The sequence below is a fragment of the Mizuhopecten yessoensis genome, unplaced genomic scaffold (genome assembly GCF_002113885.1).
Source record: "Mizuhopecten yessoensis strain PY_sf001 unplaced genomic scaffold, ASM211388v2 scaffold3845, whole genome shotgun sequence".
Classification (NCBI taxonomy): Eukaryota; Metazoa; Mollusca; class Bivalvia; order Pectinida; family Pectinidae; genus Mizuhopecten; species Mizuhopecten yessoensis.
The window spans coordinates 51,824-68,085 of NW_018405248.1; the positions used below are offsets into that span (position 1 = coordinate 51,824).

Sequence of the window (16,262 nt, forward strand, 5' to 3'; positions counted from 1 at the left end):
GACACACCAAGTTTTGTATCGTTTACATAAACTGGGACGGAGTTTTCAACAAAAGGTCGGTTAGTCCGAAAACACCTTTTACAAATACTAGAACTCAGAATAAAAAACAGTTTCTAATAACAAGGAAAAGACAAAAACTAAATAAAGTTTACTCTCCTATATATGTTTGATAGTGGTTTTTTTTGTATGTAGCCTTATACTTACATATAAATATAAATGAATCTGGTAAAACCATATAGGAAATTTAACTTTCCTTTTTAATTTTGTTGAAACTTACAATTATTTATGTTACCTATAACTGTCCATTATAAGACCAGAAGCAGTTCATTATTAAACAAATAACGGACTGTTACCGCTTAACAATGGACAGCTACATGATAATATCTTGCTACGTGCTACATCAACAAAGGATGACGTCACAACTGTGTTTTAAGAATTCCTGTACCACTGCCAAAAACTTAAAGTGCGCATTTGAAATGTTTTTTTTCCCGGCAAGATTGTAGCTTTGATAAATCATTTTTGAAAAGAAACCATACCTTGCGGGAGTTTTATAAAACAAATATAATAAAGATGAAATAAACAAAATATAATCAACAACACTGTTCTGGGTGTGAACATTCAATATAATGAGTGGCTTTGTTACAGTTATATTCGAAAGGAAATTGAGGGGAGGTTACTTCATTAATACGAAAAACTACTGTGGAGTGGGACAGGGATCATTAAAACAGATCTACAGTACATCTACCACCTTTACCCATCCCAGGTCGATGCTGCTAGTAACGTTCCCAACACTAAGTTTCATCTTCTTCTTTTTTTGATGATTTTGTGCACGGATTTTCTCAGCAAATTGGATTCCAATGAAACTTAGCATGAAAAGTGGTGGACATGCTTTGTTGTGCAAGGAACCCTTTTCTTGGCAAATTTCATATCCAAGATGGCCACGATTGCCTTTGATTGTTTGAAATTTGGATATTAACCTATTTTGCTCATATTTGATTTTGCAGGAGTATCAAATATTAGCAAACACGGCAAGCATCATTGACAACTGCGTGGGGTCCTTTTGGGGATTTTATGTAATTCATAATTATCACTTGTGTTTATGTAATATGGGGCATAGTAATACCGGTATACATCGATCACTGTAAAACCGGCAATCGAGAACACGGTTCCGGTTTTGGCTGAGTGTGACAATCGGGGACAGGGAAAAAATATGTAATAGAAACTTGTATTAGAAATAATTCTAAACTTATTTTCTGATAACTTGACTTACTTGACTCGATTCCTTCTCTCCGAGTTGAAATAAGGTCATGAACAAGTCCTCTCCATGTGTTCCTGTCCTGGGCTGATCTTGTTGCCTCTGTCCATGACCCGAAACCGTGATTTTTCATGTCTCTTTCACTGGTTCTCATCCATGTTTCTTTAGGCCTTCCCCTCTTTCTTTTTTCCTTCTGGTGCTCAGCCGAGTGCGATGCGTGGTTGTGTGCTTGTTTTAATCCGCAGAACATGTCCTAACCATTGCCAGCGGCGTTTCATTCATAAGGTGCTGATTTTATCTACCCCCTTCTGTTTCTCTCACTGTTGATGTTCAGAATCTTTCTGAGGCACTTAACAATTGATTTGAAAAGCATTATGTTCGTTTTCCTGTGTATTTGGTTGCTTCTCCAGATCTTGTTGGGTTTGTGGAATACTAACCTTACATTCTCCTTCTGATATCTTCGTTTGTGCCTCATGTATAACTGACTGTTGTTCCCAAGTATACACATTTGTTAACGTCTTTTATGTCGTTTCCATTGATGGCGATTTCCTGGCTGTTACTAGTTTATTATTTTTAGTTTTAGGCTGGTTTAAGCCTGTTTTTGTAGCGTAGTAAATTATCTTTATCATCTGTTCTTTTGTTGCTGGATAATAGAGCGATGTCATCTACAAAATCCAGATCTTCTAACTTTGTTGGAATTTGCCATACTATGCCCGTGTTGTTACTACAATGTAGCTGTTTTTTTTCTCATTATCAAGTCTATTATGAGGAGGAACAAAAAACCTGACATGTTGCTTTATACTAGATTTCACACCAAACCATATTGCTGTAACTTTTCCATCTATTACTGCATATTTACTGTCTTAATACATTATTTTCACCATTTGAATAATTTCTTTTTCAATTCTATAGCTTCTCGTGATATTCCATAAAGTGTCATGCTGTACACTGTCAAATGCCTTTTCAAAGTCAATAAATGATATATGTAGGTTTTAATTCACTTCGATTGGTTGCTCCAAAATGTTGCGGACAACGAACATTTGTTCCCTCTTCCAGCTTTGAGTCCAGCTTGTTCCTCCCTTAGCTTTATGTCTACACACAGGACAATTCTTGTTACTGTGATCGTTTCAAACTGAGAACTCCAGTTGTACTTCACCACCAAAACCTGACTCGTCTTTAAATGACCATAGCTGTTAATATGTTTTTAGTGTTTTTCATTACTGTAGTAGTCATGTCATTTTTGGCTAAATTGAAACGGACGTTCTTGGAGGTAGCATTCTTGAAAATGATAATGATACCTATTAAAAGAAGACATTTGTTATGTGCACAACCACCGTCAAAATTATCTTAATCTTTGGTGACACTTCGACACGTGAAGTTGATTTAATGCTTGATACCCTTTCGGGACAATCACTTAGATTTAAGTCAGACAGACGACACATGAATATTTCTAAATGTACACAAAATAAATTTGTTATGCTGTGAATTGTACTTAAAGTCATGTAAAATTCAGAAACATCTAAAGTAATTTAACTGTGCTATCCGTATTCTTAAATCTAAAAATATCCAATCTTCATTAGGGATATGGGGTTTCCCCCGAAGTGAGATCATTTTCAGTCTCTCCCAATTCATGCTCTTAGAAGAAACGGAAGAAAACTGATTCCGCAGAGGGCCACACATTAGTCACCCTTTACGATACACATGCAGTTAGATACAGCATATCTGCTCTTGGTTTCTTCTCAATACTAACTAGAAGACAAGGATGAAACCAACCCCGATTTTACAGGGTACCCATTAGTCGCCTCTTCCGTTCACGCAGTGGGATAAAGCAGGCCTATTCAACCTACCTAGGTTGAGTTGTAACAGAAAGAGACTTCTACTCTCTCTGATTATTGCCATCATTACGACAGTCATCTGCAGCACAATAATGCATTGACACATTACGTCCCTCAGTTGTCACAAACGATATACATGAATTACCAAGAGTTAACGAACACAAACGGTATAATTTGACCTGTATATCATTATTAAGAGGAACATAAACAATACATAGTAAAGAAACAATGCGTAATCGATTTATATTTTTTAATAGTTCATACATTTTCTTCACAAATAAATATATATTTCAAATCTGTTCAACATTTTATGTATAACACATATCAAAAATAGAAATATTAATTCACATAGAATGACAAACAGGCTCAAATGTTCAAAAGAAAGTTTTGACTGTTACAAGAAAATGCATTTTAATATTCGACCTATCAATTTTTTTTAAATAGGCTCCGCATTCCTTTGGTGTTTTTTCTTGTGGTACTCGTGCTGAATGAAAAGCAAATTGATATCTCCGGGAAAAGATACGGAGATATAAGTTTGCCAAACTTAATGTCAGCGAAATCTTAGAGATCTAAAGTATATGGCACATCTGTGATATACTACTGTGAAAAATACTTTTTACGTCAGCCTTCTCCATTTTTAAGAAAGGATAAATAAAACATTCAGAGAAGACAGAAATTCACAAAATAGTATGCTAAAAATGAGTTACAAAAAAGCAGGACAGACATACTTGATAATATGATTTAACGCAGATTGTGGACAATACCTTACCATGACAAAAATAGACTTGGATTTCCATTTCCAGCACCGTAATAAATAAATTTATATTCCCTCTGTAAAGTGCTAAGATAAAGCTACCAATCAATATTATTTTATAATCAGCAAGAATCATAACCGGTGATTTTTTTCCAAATCGAAACTGTTCGGTTTTTCCATCTTACTGTTGGAGTAATCGGGGAGCACTCATAATGTGAGGTCAGTGGTAATGTTTTGGCAGAAATTCATTAAACTTTTCAGTCATACAGTCAGAAAACCTTCAATTACCAATGCATCTATAATAAGTACATATATATTCATTATACATAATGGATATGGTAAACCGTGTACTAATATTTGCTTGATTGACAAATTTGCCGTTATTACGGAGGAAGATAAAAGGCGACAATTAAACTACAGCGAATATTTCCCGGTATACAGCAGTACAAACATATTAACACATTATAATTACTTTTACTAAAACAGTAACTTATAAATGTATAATTACATCTAAAATGATTACACAAGAATATTTTGTTCGTAAGAAATATATTTAATCCCCTCACATGAACGTTCTTCTCTTGTTCTGCGGCGGTTTTATTGAGGCCGTTAAGATAACAATAAATCATGGTCTGCTAAGCAAACAGACGTTAAAATAAAAGATAAAAATATGTGGAAAAATCATTCATAAATCAACTTTAACGATGTGTACACAATGTAATTTGATTAAAACCAGATCTTTAAGGAGGCTCCTTCCTTTTGCAATTAACCAGCAGAACTCGTTGACTATAGTGAAAATAAAGATATGTTTTTTTTATCAAATTGTACAAAAAATAGATACTTTTTTTTATCAAATGAACATATTTTGTATCTATATTAAACAGTGAAATCTGTCTCTTAGAATATAATAATATCAGTCGAATGAAAACTACCGTATAAGACCTGTGTATTCCAGCATCATGTTCAATCTGACCGACATGTAGTGTTGGATAAGGTAGGATATATGGTACTCAATTATCTAAAATACACGAACAGTCAACGACTTCTTATAACGACACTTCTGAAGGTTAAAAGTTTAAATAAATCTTTTCACTTAAACTTTTATACAGCTTCATACAATGCTGTAGTCAATACATTACGGAAATATAATATTATCGTGTTCATTATAAATTATCACACTGTGTCGGAGAACGATGTTCTCATCGCTAGTTCATGGATAAGGCCAAACATATCTGTTAATGTACCCCGATCGACCCTAGTGCTTACCTCCAACCCTAACAGTGTTTCTCACCCGAACGCACCCAATCCAGTGGGATAAGTTGTTCACCGGAGGCAAACAAATTATTGGACAAATAAACAAGGCACTTATGTATATACCATTTCTACTTCATAAGCAGGTATCGAAACCAAATCTAAACCTTAAAATATGTTTGGTGATTTTTGCAATTTCTTAAATTAGCCTCTTCTAAACTCCAATCCAACCCACTCGAAAAAAGGGTGAGGGGATGATAGAAAAATAAATCCCGACCTACCTACCCTTTCTCAGTTATGTTACCCCTACCCTAATTTTCCCTGTTATAACCATAAACATAATATTTCTTGGGACCTTAAATTAAGAGGCCACTACACGAGATAGCGATGAGAAAATTGTTCTTGACAAATCATGAAACTAAAACCTTGTGACAAACTGTTTATCACATGTATACTACTCCCTTATATATTTTACAATATCCAATATAAACCAACACAAGATTTGCCTGGAGGAATATCACAAATTATAAAACTTTTGAGAACAAAATGATTAAATATAATTTTTTTGATCCGGTTCACGGTGTCACCTGAAGCAAGGAGACATTCTATTTAAAGAAAACAGACTTTCCGAAACGGGAAATTTACCCTCATGTTGTTTTGAATCTGTAGTACACTAAAATTTAATGTGTAGATGAAATATCTATGTAACTGCTTTGAACAGTGAATACAAATAATTAATAACACTAAAACTACAACAAAGAACAAAAAAACCATACAAGTTCAGATTACATAAATTGTCGCCAATTCTCCATTCATATATTACGATTTGTCAGGCAAATATATCATGAACCCCATTTGAAAATAAACATCCCCCAATTTTCTCTCTTTCCTTCTCGTTCTGTATCTACAAAAGTCACATAATATCTGAATGCAAACTCTCTCTCTATTAACACATTGTGCATTCTTTTTGATATCCTGTGAAATCACTAATTTCCGTGGATTGTTTTTAATTTCATGGATTTCGTGGAGAGTCTTCAATTACGAATTCATAGGTCCACGAACAGAAATTACAAGTTTGATATGAAGGGATTTTTCTGTTTGGGTGGAAACTCGTAATTCACGAATTCATGTACCCAAGAAATGGAGTTTTGTCGGGAAACCATGATATTTGCGCCCCACGAAATATTTGATTTCACAGTCTTTAGCCAATAAGTTCAATTAGTGATAATTATTGTTTTTTTTAAAATGGAAACCTTTTGATTCGTTCACTATTCGGTAGATTGCGACAAATCTCGTTCTACGAATTGGCAACCTCCAGTGACCCGTGCCAGCATCTCAAACTCACCGGAAGTCATGTTCTCTGTGTTAAGTTGGTCTGTTGTCCCTAGAGTTATGTCCTGTGCTCCTACAAATGAAATAAAAGACTTTATATAAATAATGATATATTGAATGTCATCACATCATTTTTTAAAACCATTCACATAACTGTCTCCAGTTTTTCCTGTCTGTGGAAGGGTTTATCTGTTTTCTATAGTGTAGGGTTTCTCTGTCACCCCCTAGGGTATGGTTTTTCTGTCACCTCTAGGGTATGATTTCTCTGTCAACTCTAGGGTATGATTTCTCTGTCAACTCTAGGGTATGATTTCTCTGTCACCCCTAGGGTATGTTTTTTCTGTCACCTCTAGGGTATGATTTCTCGGTCAACTCTAGGGTATGATTTCTCTGTCACCTCTAGGGTATGTTTTTTCTGTCACCCTCTAGGGTGTGATTTCTCTGTCACCTTTAGGGTATGATCTCTGTAGGGTTCTGTATCACCTAGTTTCTCTGTCACCCTCTAGGGTATGGTTTCTCTGTCACCCCTAGTGTATGATTTATCTGTCACCTCTAGGGTATGATTTCTGTGTCACCCTCTAGGGTATGATTTCTCTGTCTCCTCAAGGGTATGCTTTTCTATCACCCCCAAATTAAGTTTCTCTGTCACCCTCTAGGGTATGATTTCTCTTTCACCTCTAGGGTATGATTTCTCTGTCATCTCTAGGGTATGATTTCTGTGTCAGCTCTAGGGTATGATTTCTCGGTCACCTCTAGGGTATGGTTTCTCTGTCACACCTAGATTACGATTCCTCTGTAACCCTTGTCTCTGTCACAATAACATGCAACACTGCTATTTCAATGCAATTTGTTGTCAATGACATTTCCAAACAATTCTTCTGGAGTAGAACTGAAACAACATCTGCATTAAGGTTCAATATCATGAAATAATTTCCAAGAAAGAGTAGTCTACAAGAGTGTAAAACATAGTTTCGGTTCACCAACAATAAAAAGGAAATTTAAACAGATGAGGTTTCAATACTACTAACTACGTAGCAGCTTTGGTTGTAACAGAAAGCGCATTCCCCCACGGCTAACATGAAAATGGAAAACAATCGATTTGAAGTTAATTAATTTTATCATTTTGACTTTATGCTGGCATATAATGGCTGAAAACATAAAAAACTACTTACAGAAGTTGTCGTTGTAACGTGGTTTGTTTAATCCTCATCATGTGCGCGGCCTCGTTTTCTTCGGGCTGAGAAATATAAAAATGCATCCATACAGTCTTGGTTAGGCAAGAATATCTCTCTTTACTATCGATACTTAACTATATCATGGGAAGTTTTTGCTAAGTTATTATTTTTGAAGAAAATATATTCTGTCGCACCAGTATTGGTCAATGGCTGTCTTCTCAAATTTTAGTACTTGCATGAACACTGAAAAAATCCAGATTCAATCCCCATAATTCCAAATCAGTTTCAAATGGAAGGAAAACAGAAAAATATCATTTGAATTACGAACTTTCTCGTTCATTCACAAATTTAATGTAGTACTATGACGAAACATTGCAATGTCATTTTGGGGATCTCGAAACAAATTCACGTGAACATTTCCCACAACCGCTTTGTCCGGCTAGAGCGGCCTTGTTGAAAAAATCATTGAAGAATCAGTGGAGTAATTTGCGAATGAGCTATAATTTAGCTAAGGCGATTCTACATAGACATTTTACAACCGTGCACGGTGAAGTCGAGTGCTGATTTTTGTTTCATGCATTATTCATGGTAAAAAAGATGATGAAAGAACTTTAATTGGTATGTCATGGGATGAACATTATGTGTCGAAATTCCAAGCCCGCATTCCTTGGGGTTCGGTTGTTTGTAGTCCCGGTCTCGCTATGTGCGGCGTAAGTAGGCCTAACGTCACTGTACCTTAATCGGGACACTTTTAGATAAATATCAATGCTCTTTATACCATACTATCAGTTTCGATTTTTTTTGTTCACTATTTCATAAAAAGATAATATCCACTTTTCGTTTCTATTACAAGTTGATGTTTTGGGCGCATGATTATATAAATACACGCGAAATACTTTCAGGGTTACGTATAGGTCCATGAACCGGCGTAACAGTTCCCTGAAAGGGACACTTCGGTATTTTGGCGAATATTTGGGGATAAACAATCAATATCGGCAGAAAAATTTGCATAGTTGATATATTTTAGAGTCAACGAGGGTTATGATTAAATTATCTCTCCAAACTAGCACTAGGTTTGATTAAAGAGACTTTTGGAAATGATATCCAAAAAAAAGCGTCGCACGGCACGTAAATAAGAAAAGTAATGTTTTGATAATTATTCTTACCTTTAAAATACCCATGTAACGATAATCAGCAGCCAATAAAGATTATGTACAGTTAAATTGTCACAAAAGTATAAATGAATGAAAAATGTTTACATAAAAGTACTTCTTTGCATTGCATGACAGTTTCTTGGGCCGTTTTCCCACAAGTGTTCCGTTTTGGGTACTGTCTCGATTTGGTTACAGTGACATGAGTGTTCGTCATGTTCGTTGAAATCCATGGATAGTATAGTATAATTGTAAGTAAATTCACCTCAGTTGATACTTTCTAATATTGGAAACATACATATTAATTACTTATATAGTCTATATTTCGATCACTGTTGCGGACCAATATGTGACATCGAAATAATGTCAGTTTGAGCTTTGTCGAATTGATATCGTCGGTTCGTCAGTCGACAGAACGTGTCACTGTTGTGAATATGGTCAACTGTAATATGAAATGATTTATTTGTAAAACTGCCAATATTTAAGATAAACAATGAGACAAATAAAAAAAAATAAAAAAATAAACAGTAGATCTTGCATTTTGTTCAAGGCGAGTTTAGTTTAGGCAATGGGAGGCAACTCGAAAGACAATACAATTGCTTACTGGCAAAATGGTGATTTTGAAAACCTTAAAAGTAGTCCTATGGAAAAAACCAGTTGTTCATACTAATATCAACAGCTGTTTTTATGGGTCACATTTNTAATATGTGACATTGAAATAATATCAGTTTGAGCTTGTCAAATTGATATCGTCGGTTCGTCAGACGACAGAACGTGTCACTGTTGTGAATATGGTCAATTGTAGCTTGAAATGATTTATTTGTAAAACTGCCAATACTTAAGATAAACAATTAGACAAAGAAACAATAATAAAAAAAACAGTAAATCTTGCATTTTGTTCAAGGCGAGTTTAGTTTAGGCAATGGGAGGCAACTCGAAAGACAATAAAATTGCTAACTTACAAAATGGTGATTTTGAAAATTTGAGATCCAGACCCATGGAAAAAACAGTTGTTCATACTAATATAAACAGCTGTTTTTATGGGTCACATTTACTACTTTTAACCAATCACAGAACCTGTAACATTAATGTAAATTAGACATTTCATTTATATGACACATGAATTCGTGCTTAATTTAACATCATCGCCTGCTTTGTGACGTCATACTTGACACTCACGCGTTTCATGAAAATCGTTTCTGTAGAATGGCAGGTTTTCAATTGAAGCCGGCATGAATTTCCGAGAATCGCTGAGATCCAGACCGTTATTGTCGTAAAACGCTGGCTGATGGCTCCAACTGGGCACGTTCGCATGGAAACGCGTCGGCATAAAAGTCGGTGTCCCGGGCCTGAAAAAGTCAACATATAGATATAACGATGCAAAGCATAACAATCACATACATAAACAGTAGAATACGATAGAATTGTGTAGATTTGTTCTCCTAAAAATAGTCCTAATCTTCCATACTCTGCGAATCTCGCAGTTGACCGTTTCGATTGCTTGACAAGTGATGAATACTAGAAGTTCTGTGGACCCGAGATTTGGCAGCTATTTTGATTAATTAATAAAGCATATTAACTTACTATGGAGGTGTTCGAAATCATCGATCGATAATTATAAGGCACCAATCACGGGGTCAGGTGCATAGGTAATTCGATTTTCAACTTCATCGCTATAATATTTGCAGCTAATTGGATATTCAAAATGACCGTCAATGACGTCATCAAACAAAGATGCAGGTGTTCAAGTACTTCAATGAATGTAATTATTTGCAACTCTTATATCTAATGGCAGTAAAGAAGGGAAATTAACCAGCGTCGAAACAAAACAATAAGCTTAATTATCTTTCATTTTGATGCAATATACTATAAGCAGTGACATTGTCCAAGAAGTGTCAAAATGTTGCTGGCTAGATAACTATGGATGACGATGTCTAATTCACCGATTAGAACAACACCACCACCAGGATAGTTCAGTTAATATACATAATGTATTTACGAAATACTTATATATCGCCTTTTCGATATAAAAGTATGTGTTTTATTTGATTTAAACATATTTCATTGTCTTAAAATAGCGATGGGATTCGGCACAAGTTATTCAACTTATAGAAATCCATTTCCTGTGTTTTATTTGAGGTGGTGATACCTCAATGTATTTTTCGTTGTTTGATGTCGTCTGCTTCGACTTCTCATGCACATCCATATCAAAACTATAATGACGAGGAGAAGGACGGCAGTCACACCAAATCCGATACCCACAAGGACACCCAAATCGTCTGTGGAAAAAATAACGATGGAGATTCGAAGTGTCACTAAAACCATTATTTGTATGCAAAACAATAAAATTAAAAAAAACTATGAACTTAAGTCAAAATATGAAAAAGGTAAGATTTACACAGAGACCGTGGGGAATGCACAAGGGTAAGCGTCTTCTGCCTTATCGACAATCCCCGCCTGTAAATTCTACGTCAAACATAAGTAATGTTACGTCTTCATAACGAGAACCGGGGTATTGGTACCGAACAACAATGCACATATGTATAAGCATGATCAAAAAAATTCACCTTCATATCACATAAAGAAATATCATATTTCCCGATGAAATCATGATTATTGCGACAATAAAGCTTGCGAATAGTCCTTATCAATCTGCATCTTTGCAAACCGGTTTTGTATAACTTTGTCCATCTTGCACTTACATCGCCCATTTGCATATTCAAATTGTCTTCTCTTCACCCTTTCCATTCGAAAAAAACCTTAAAGACGGAATTGTTCATTTTACGGACTAGCCTAAAAAGTTTTAGAGAAAAAGCGTCGCCTTGTTCAAATAATCCTCTTTCCACTTCATTAACTCATTCACCCCAGAAGACACATTTAAACTCTTCCAATTCAAATAATGGAATAGTTCATTATGAAATTGCAGGGTGGAATGGGTTAAAAATATTATTTACACGAATTCCAGTAGGAAATATATAATGATGAATGATTAGGTGGCCGTAGGAATATAAATATATTAGCATTGCCGTACTTTACTTTATCATAATACCAAATATAACAGTTATCATTTTACAAGGAAAAGCACAAATATATTGATATTAAAAACAATCTTACCTGAAGGTTGCTGGATTGTTCTGAAAAATAGAAATAAATAGAGAAGATTTAGGAAATACATATCAGTAGTAAATGTGGCTTTAAATGTGAAGCAATTAAAAATAACTTACGAAATACACGTTTAATGTTGTTTTGTGCAATATTCGATTGTCGATTCGGATACGCTGTTAGCGTATGTACAATAGTTGCTATAAATGTACCGAAATGACTCGATTCAGCTACGCTTTGTTTGATGGTCATAGATGTGCAAGAGTCTTTGAGCCCCCTCATCTCGATTTAGAACTGGTCCCCTCCGGCGTATCCATTATCCATACTTACCAACATGAAGAAAATATTTAGAAATATCCGAACAAAGTACGGACAAGTTATTGTCAAAGATGTTTAGAAATTAGAGGGCATAGAAAAGAAATTAGCGAAACATAGAAATCACCTTATATTAACGCTGAGTAGAGACTTGCATACAACACCTTCAAGTCTGAATATTAGGGCCCAGTTAATAAATAAATGCTAGGAATATCATCAAGAAAGCACATACAGATCTAGTGAAAGAGAGAAAACGGGTTGTACACAATGAAATAGACGCATACATGCTTGAGGTAACAGTACTCGTCGAAAACTAACCCAGCGCTTATCGAGTGACACTGTAGGGGATATGAACAAACACATGAAGCGTAAAGGTGAACGAGCGTTCGACACGACCAAACAACGCCACTTGACTAAATTAAACCGTCTTGTAGATAAATCATCATAACACTAATACAGATGCAGCTCTGAATGAACGGTTCTATGCTAAAGAAATGGGTAGTCAACATCTCCAATTAGGAGCTCACCAATAGCGAGAAAACGTAACTCGCTAAGGGTATGCACTATGCCATCGTACCAGATAAAATCCCGGTTGATGATTTTGTTAAAGCCACGAAACAAGCATATAAGAAGCTAAGCTATGCTGAGGCTGATCAACTGAAATCCAAAGTAACGGGTGTTTTGAATTCCACAAAATTACCAACAAGTAATATGACGAACGAAGAAGGGGTCGCACTCCAAAAATTAGGCAGAGACAAATCCATTACGGTATTACCAGCTGACAAGGGGAAGGCAACTTTTGTCATGGACACCGACGATTATGATGCCAATGTAACGACAATGCTTCAGGACAACAAAACATATGAATATCTGCTGATCAACTAAACTCAAAAGTTTAAAAGGCGTCTCATACATGTAGCTATCCTATCAAATTAAAGAGAGCAAGATTACCGAAAGCCAATACAGATATCTGTATCCTACAGCAGAGAATACTCCTAGAGTGTACTCTTTACCCAAGTCCACAAGCAGGGGAACACATTGAGACCTATTGTGGTCTACACAGGGTCCATTGGTTACAATGTTTCAAGGTCATCAGCAGATATTCTTGGACCGCTAGTTGCTAAATCGGAACACTAAGTCAAGAACTCGAAACATCTAACGGAAGCTATATCTACCATCATGATTCAGGAAGACGAATAATTCATTTCACATGATGTTGTCTCTCACTTTACCAACATACCCATTCACGATGCACTTAGAATCATTCGGAAACGCTTGGAATTAGACCGATCCTGGCCTAAGAACACAAACCTTCAGATTCAGGACATCATGGATTTGTTGGAATTTGTGCTGACAACAACATATTTTTGTTTCCGAAACAACATCTATCAGCAACGCTTCGTCACTGCTATGGGAAGTCCAGTGTCTCCAACATTATCTACTACACGTCTTTCATTCAAAGTGATACAAACATAAAGAGTAATATTCGAGCATATACGAATTACTTGGCACATATACGGAAAGGTTTCCCTTGATTCGATCGTTAAGAGTTCAAGCAAAACCATCAATAATGCCAAAACTCACAAACAGGTGGCGCTGCCTCCAACCACCTCACAGGTTTTCCCGTCACCACATCCGGTCGTTGACGTCGAGGCAAACACGTCACAGGGGTTAGAGTTCACTGTTATCGGAACTGCAAAACGAAGATGACAGATGTTTAGGTGAATTCATTAAGCAATACAATACAATCCAATGGAAAACAAGCAATATACAAATATCCTATGCTATAGTACTTTTTCGTAACTGGAAATCTGGAATCGATGAGTAATTTGTTTATTAAAGGTAATCATACTTAATACCATCTATTGTGAAATAAAGATTGATGTAATTACACGAACAAAATGTTTCAAGGACCGAATGACGTCAAAAACACGATGAAGAAACTTGAACTCACCTCGGCGGAACCTATCCACTACTGAGGTAATGCCTTACTAACAGTGTTATCCAGTAATCGTATATCGGCACAGTAACCAATCTGTGCCAAGGGTTAGCAACTCTTATCTAGAGAGTATTTTTTGTTGTCTTATCTTCAAGACGAAAGGGGTGAATTCTTAAATAATTAAAGGTCTGAAGCTGAACTCTTTCGCGACTATAACTCGTAGTACCCATACCTTAAGAATCTATCTTAGGACATTTTACCTTGTGTGCCCTCGTTGTCCTCCAGAGTAATGGCGGAAGTTTGGGCGGATTGGTTGTTATAAGTGAGTGTGTTGCCGGCAGCCAGCCCAACAAGCGCGTTGGTGATCCCCATATTCGCTTCCGTTGTGTTTGACGTAACTATCGTATGCCCAACAACCAGACTCCCGCGTCTGAAATAAAATAAAATGGTATTCTATACTCTCATGCAAGGAGGCAGAATGCTAGAGGGAGGAAGGGACAGGACGGAGGGAAGGAATGAGGAGGAGGAGACATGACGAAGAGATACAATAAGGAAGAGGAAGTGGTTCAGAAGCAGCAGTAGCAGCAGCAACAACAATAAGTGAACTTACCTCAAAAGGATGATGAAGAAATCTATAAATCCATTGACTCCCCGGTACACAATAAAAAGCTAAAATGTCAAAAAAGAAAAACAAAATAACTTTAGCCACAAAGGTAATTGAAGACCAATATGTCCATATTGCTATACTTAAACATGTTTTCTACATGAAATATTGAAAGTAAGAAAAACAAAGCGAAGGAGGCTCACATAGATATAAACCCACCCCCGCTTCGCCCATGATCTTTGACCCTTTAACCTTGATCGATCATCATCAAACCCTGATCAGGCGTAGAAATCAATGTTTCCATATTATGGCGTAAAAATGTTAAATTTCTTGAGGAATTGGTGAGATATCTTGTAAATAAGTCTTTTTATTTGCTAAAATTATGATCTTTGACTTTTAAACCTTTACCAATGACCATCAAAATTTTATCAGATTTGGGAATTGATATTTATATACTTTGGTGTAAATTAGGGGATAGTACGTTGTTTTGAGTGGCTATACTGGCGATTAGAACATGAAATTTGGGTTTGACCTCGAGACCGATAGGTCGAGAGTTTAAACCAATTTTCATGTTCTAATTGCCAGTATAGACACGAAAAACAACGTACTATCCCCATTCTAACACACCTTAACAAATATACTACGCTAATATGTTTAGAAACATTGTATTTCCTTGTACGAAAGTACTTTGTGAGCCGAACTGGCGACGTGTCATTCTGCAGCGGACTGACCAATCGGAAAGAAGCTTTCAAAAGTCGGTCATTTAGCCCCGCCCATACTGGCGAGAGCTCGATATGTATGTTGACGAGGCGGAATATTTGGATTGTTCGTGAACGTCCTTATTACCAAAGTTTACACGACACATTCGGTTTCCTATTGAACAAGTTCATACATGTACATGTCAGTATGCCTACCAATCTGTGCTTATCGACAAAATCGGTGATTATTTGTATAGATTTGTGAAGAGTTTTGTGTGAATGCATACGACACATGTGAAATGTTTGATTTGATTTCGAATCTAAATAGATGCCTTCACACGGATGGAACGAACGTTTTAGTAATAAATGGAGGTAAGAGCAAGGAATGTGTTACTTTTACTTTTAATTCATTCAACAAATGCATTTAATCGGTCGTTTCTGTTCTGTTGCCTACTAGCCTGTATCGGCGGGATTTCGCTATGAGGCGAGCTTGACGCCATATTGTTTTGGTTAGAAACGGGGCGTGGCTTAAGCGCGATGGGAGGTTCTTAACACGATTGATCATGTCTCTATCGCAGATTAGAACATGGTCCGTATCCAATCAAAACACGCATTGCAAACGAATCGTGTTAGAATATAAATTAGATATGTTAAAGGATTCATGAGACGGTTTGTACCCAACCTTTTCACTACGGACGAATGCATCATGACATACCGTATAGCAGGCTATTTCTACGATGATGACATGTTCGCGATTTCACGGGTCAGTAACATGATCGCGAAAATATGATACGCGGTATAATATGACAAACGTAAAAATGAACTGCTATAATAAACTTCATAACCGTGAT

At 36.2% G+C, this 16,262-nt stretch overlaps 1 protein-coding gene across 1 annotated transcript; it reads right to left on the reverse strand.

The window, feature by feature from the left end:
• Positions 1-3,555: 3,555 nt before the first annotated feature.
• On the reverse strand, positions 3,556-14,798 carry LOC110448120. The gene is made up of 8 exons (XM_021494185.1): positions 14,720-14,798; positions 14,370-14,539; positions 13,755-13,863; positions 11,868-11,887; positions 10,903-11,032; positions 9,933-10,102; positions 7,600-7,664; positions 3,556-6,500 (listed from the first exon to the last, which is right to left on the reverse strand). Exons 2-7 carry the CDS (start codon positions 14,479-14,481, stop codon positions 7,627-7,629), a joined length of 579 nt encoding a protein of 192 aa, XP_021349860.1. The 5' UTR covers positions 14,482-14,539; positions 14,720-14,798; the 3' UTR covers positions 3,556-6,500; positions 7,600-7,626.
• Between the last annotated feature and the right edge of the window lie 1,464 nt (positions 14,799-16,262).

Excerpts from the sequence above, each read along its gene's own strand:
- LOC110448120 (XM_021494185.1), bottom strand. The coding sequence starts at position 14,481 with ATGGGGATCACCAACGCGCTTGTTGGGCTGGCTGCCGGCAACACACTC. Across the intron at positions 13,864-14,369 it reads GGACAACGAGGGCACACAAG|TTCCGATAACAGTGAACTCT; the intron begins GTAAAATGTCCT and ends TTCGTTTTGCAG. Across the intron at positions 11,888-13,754 it reads GGAGGCAGCGCCACCTGTTT|AACAATCCAGCAACCTTCAG; the intron begins GTGAGTTTTGGC and ends TCTATTTTTCAG.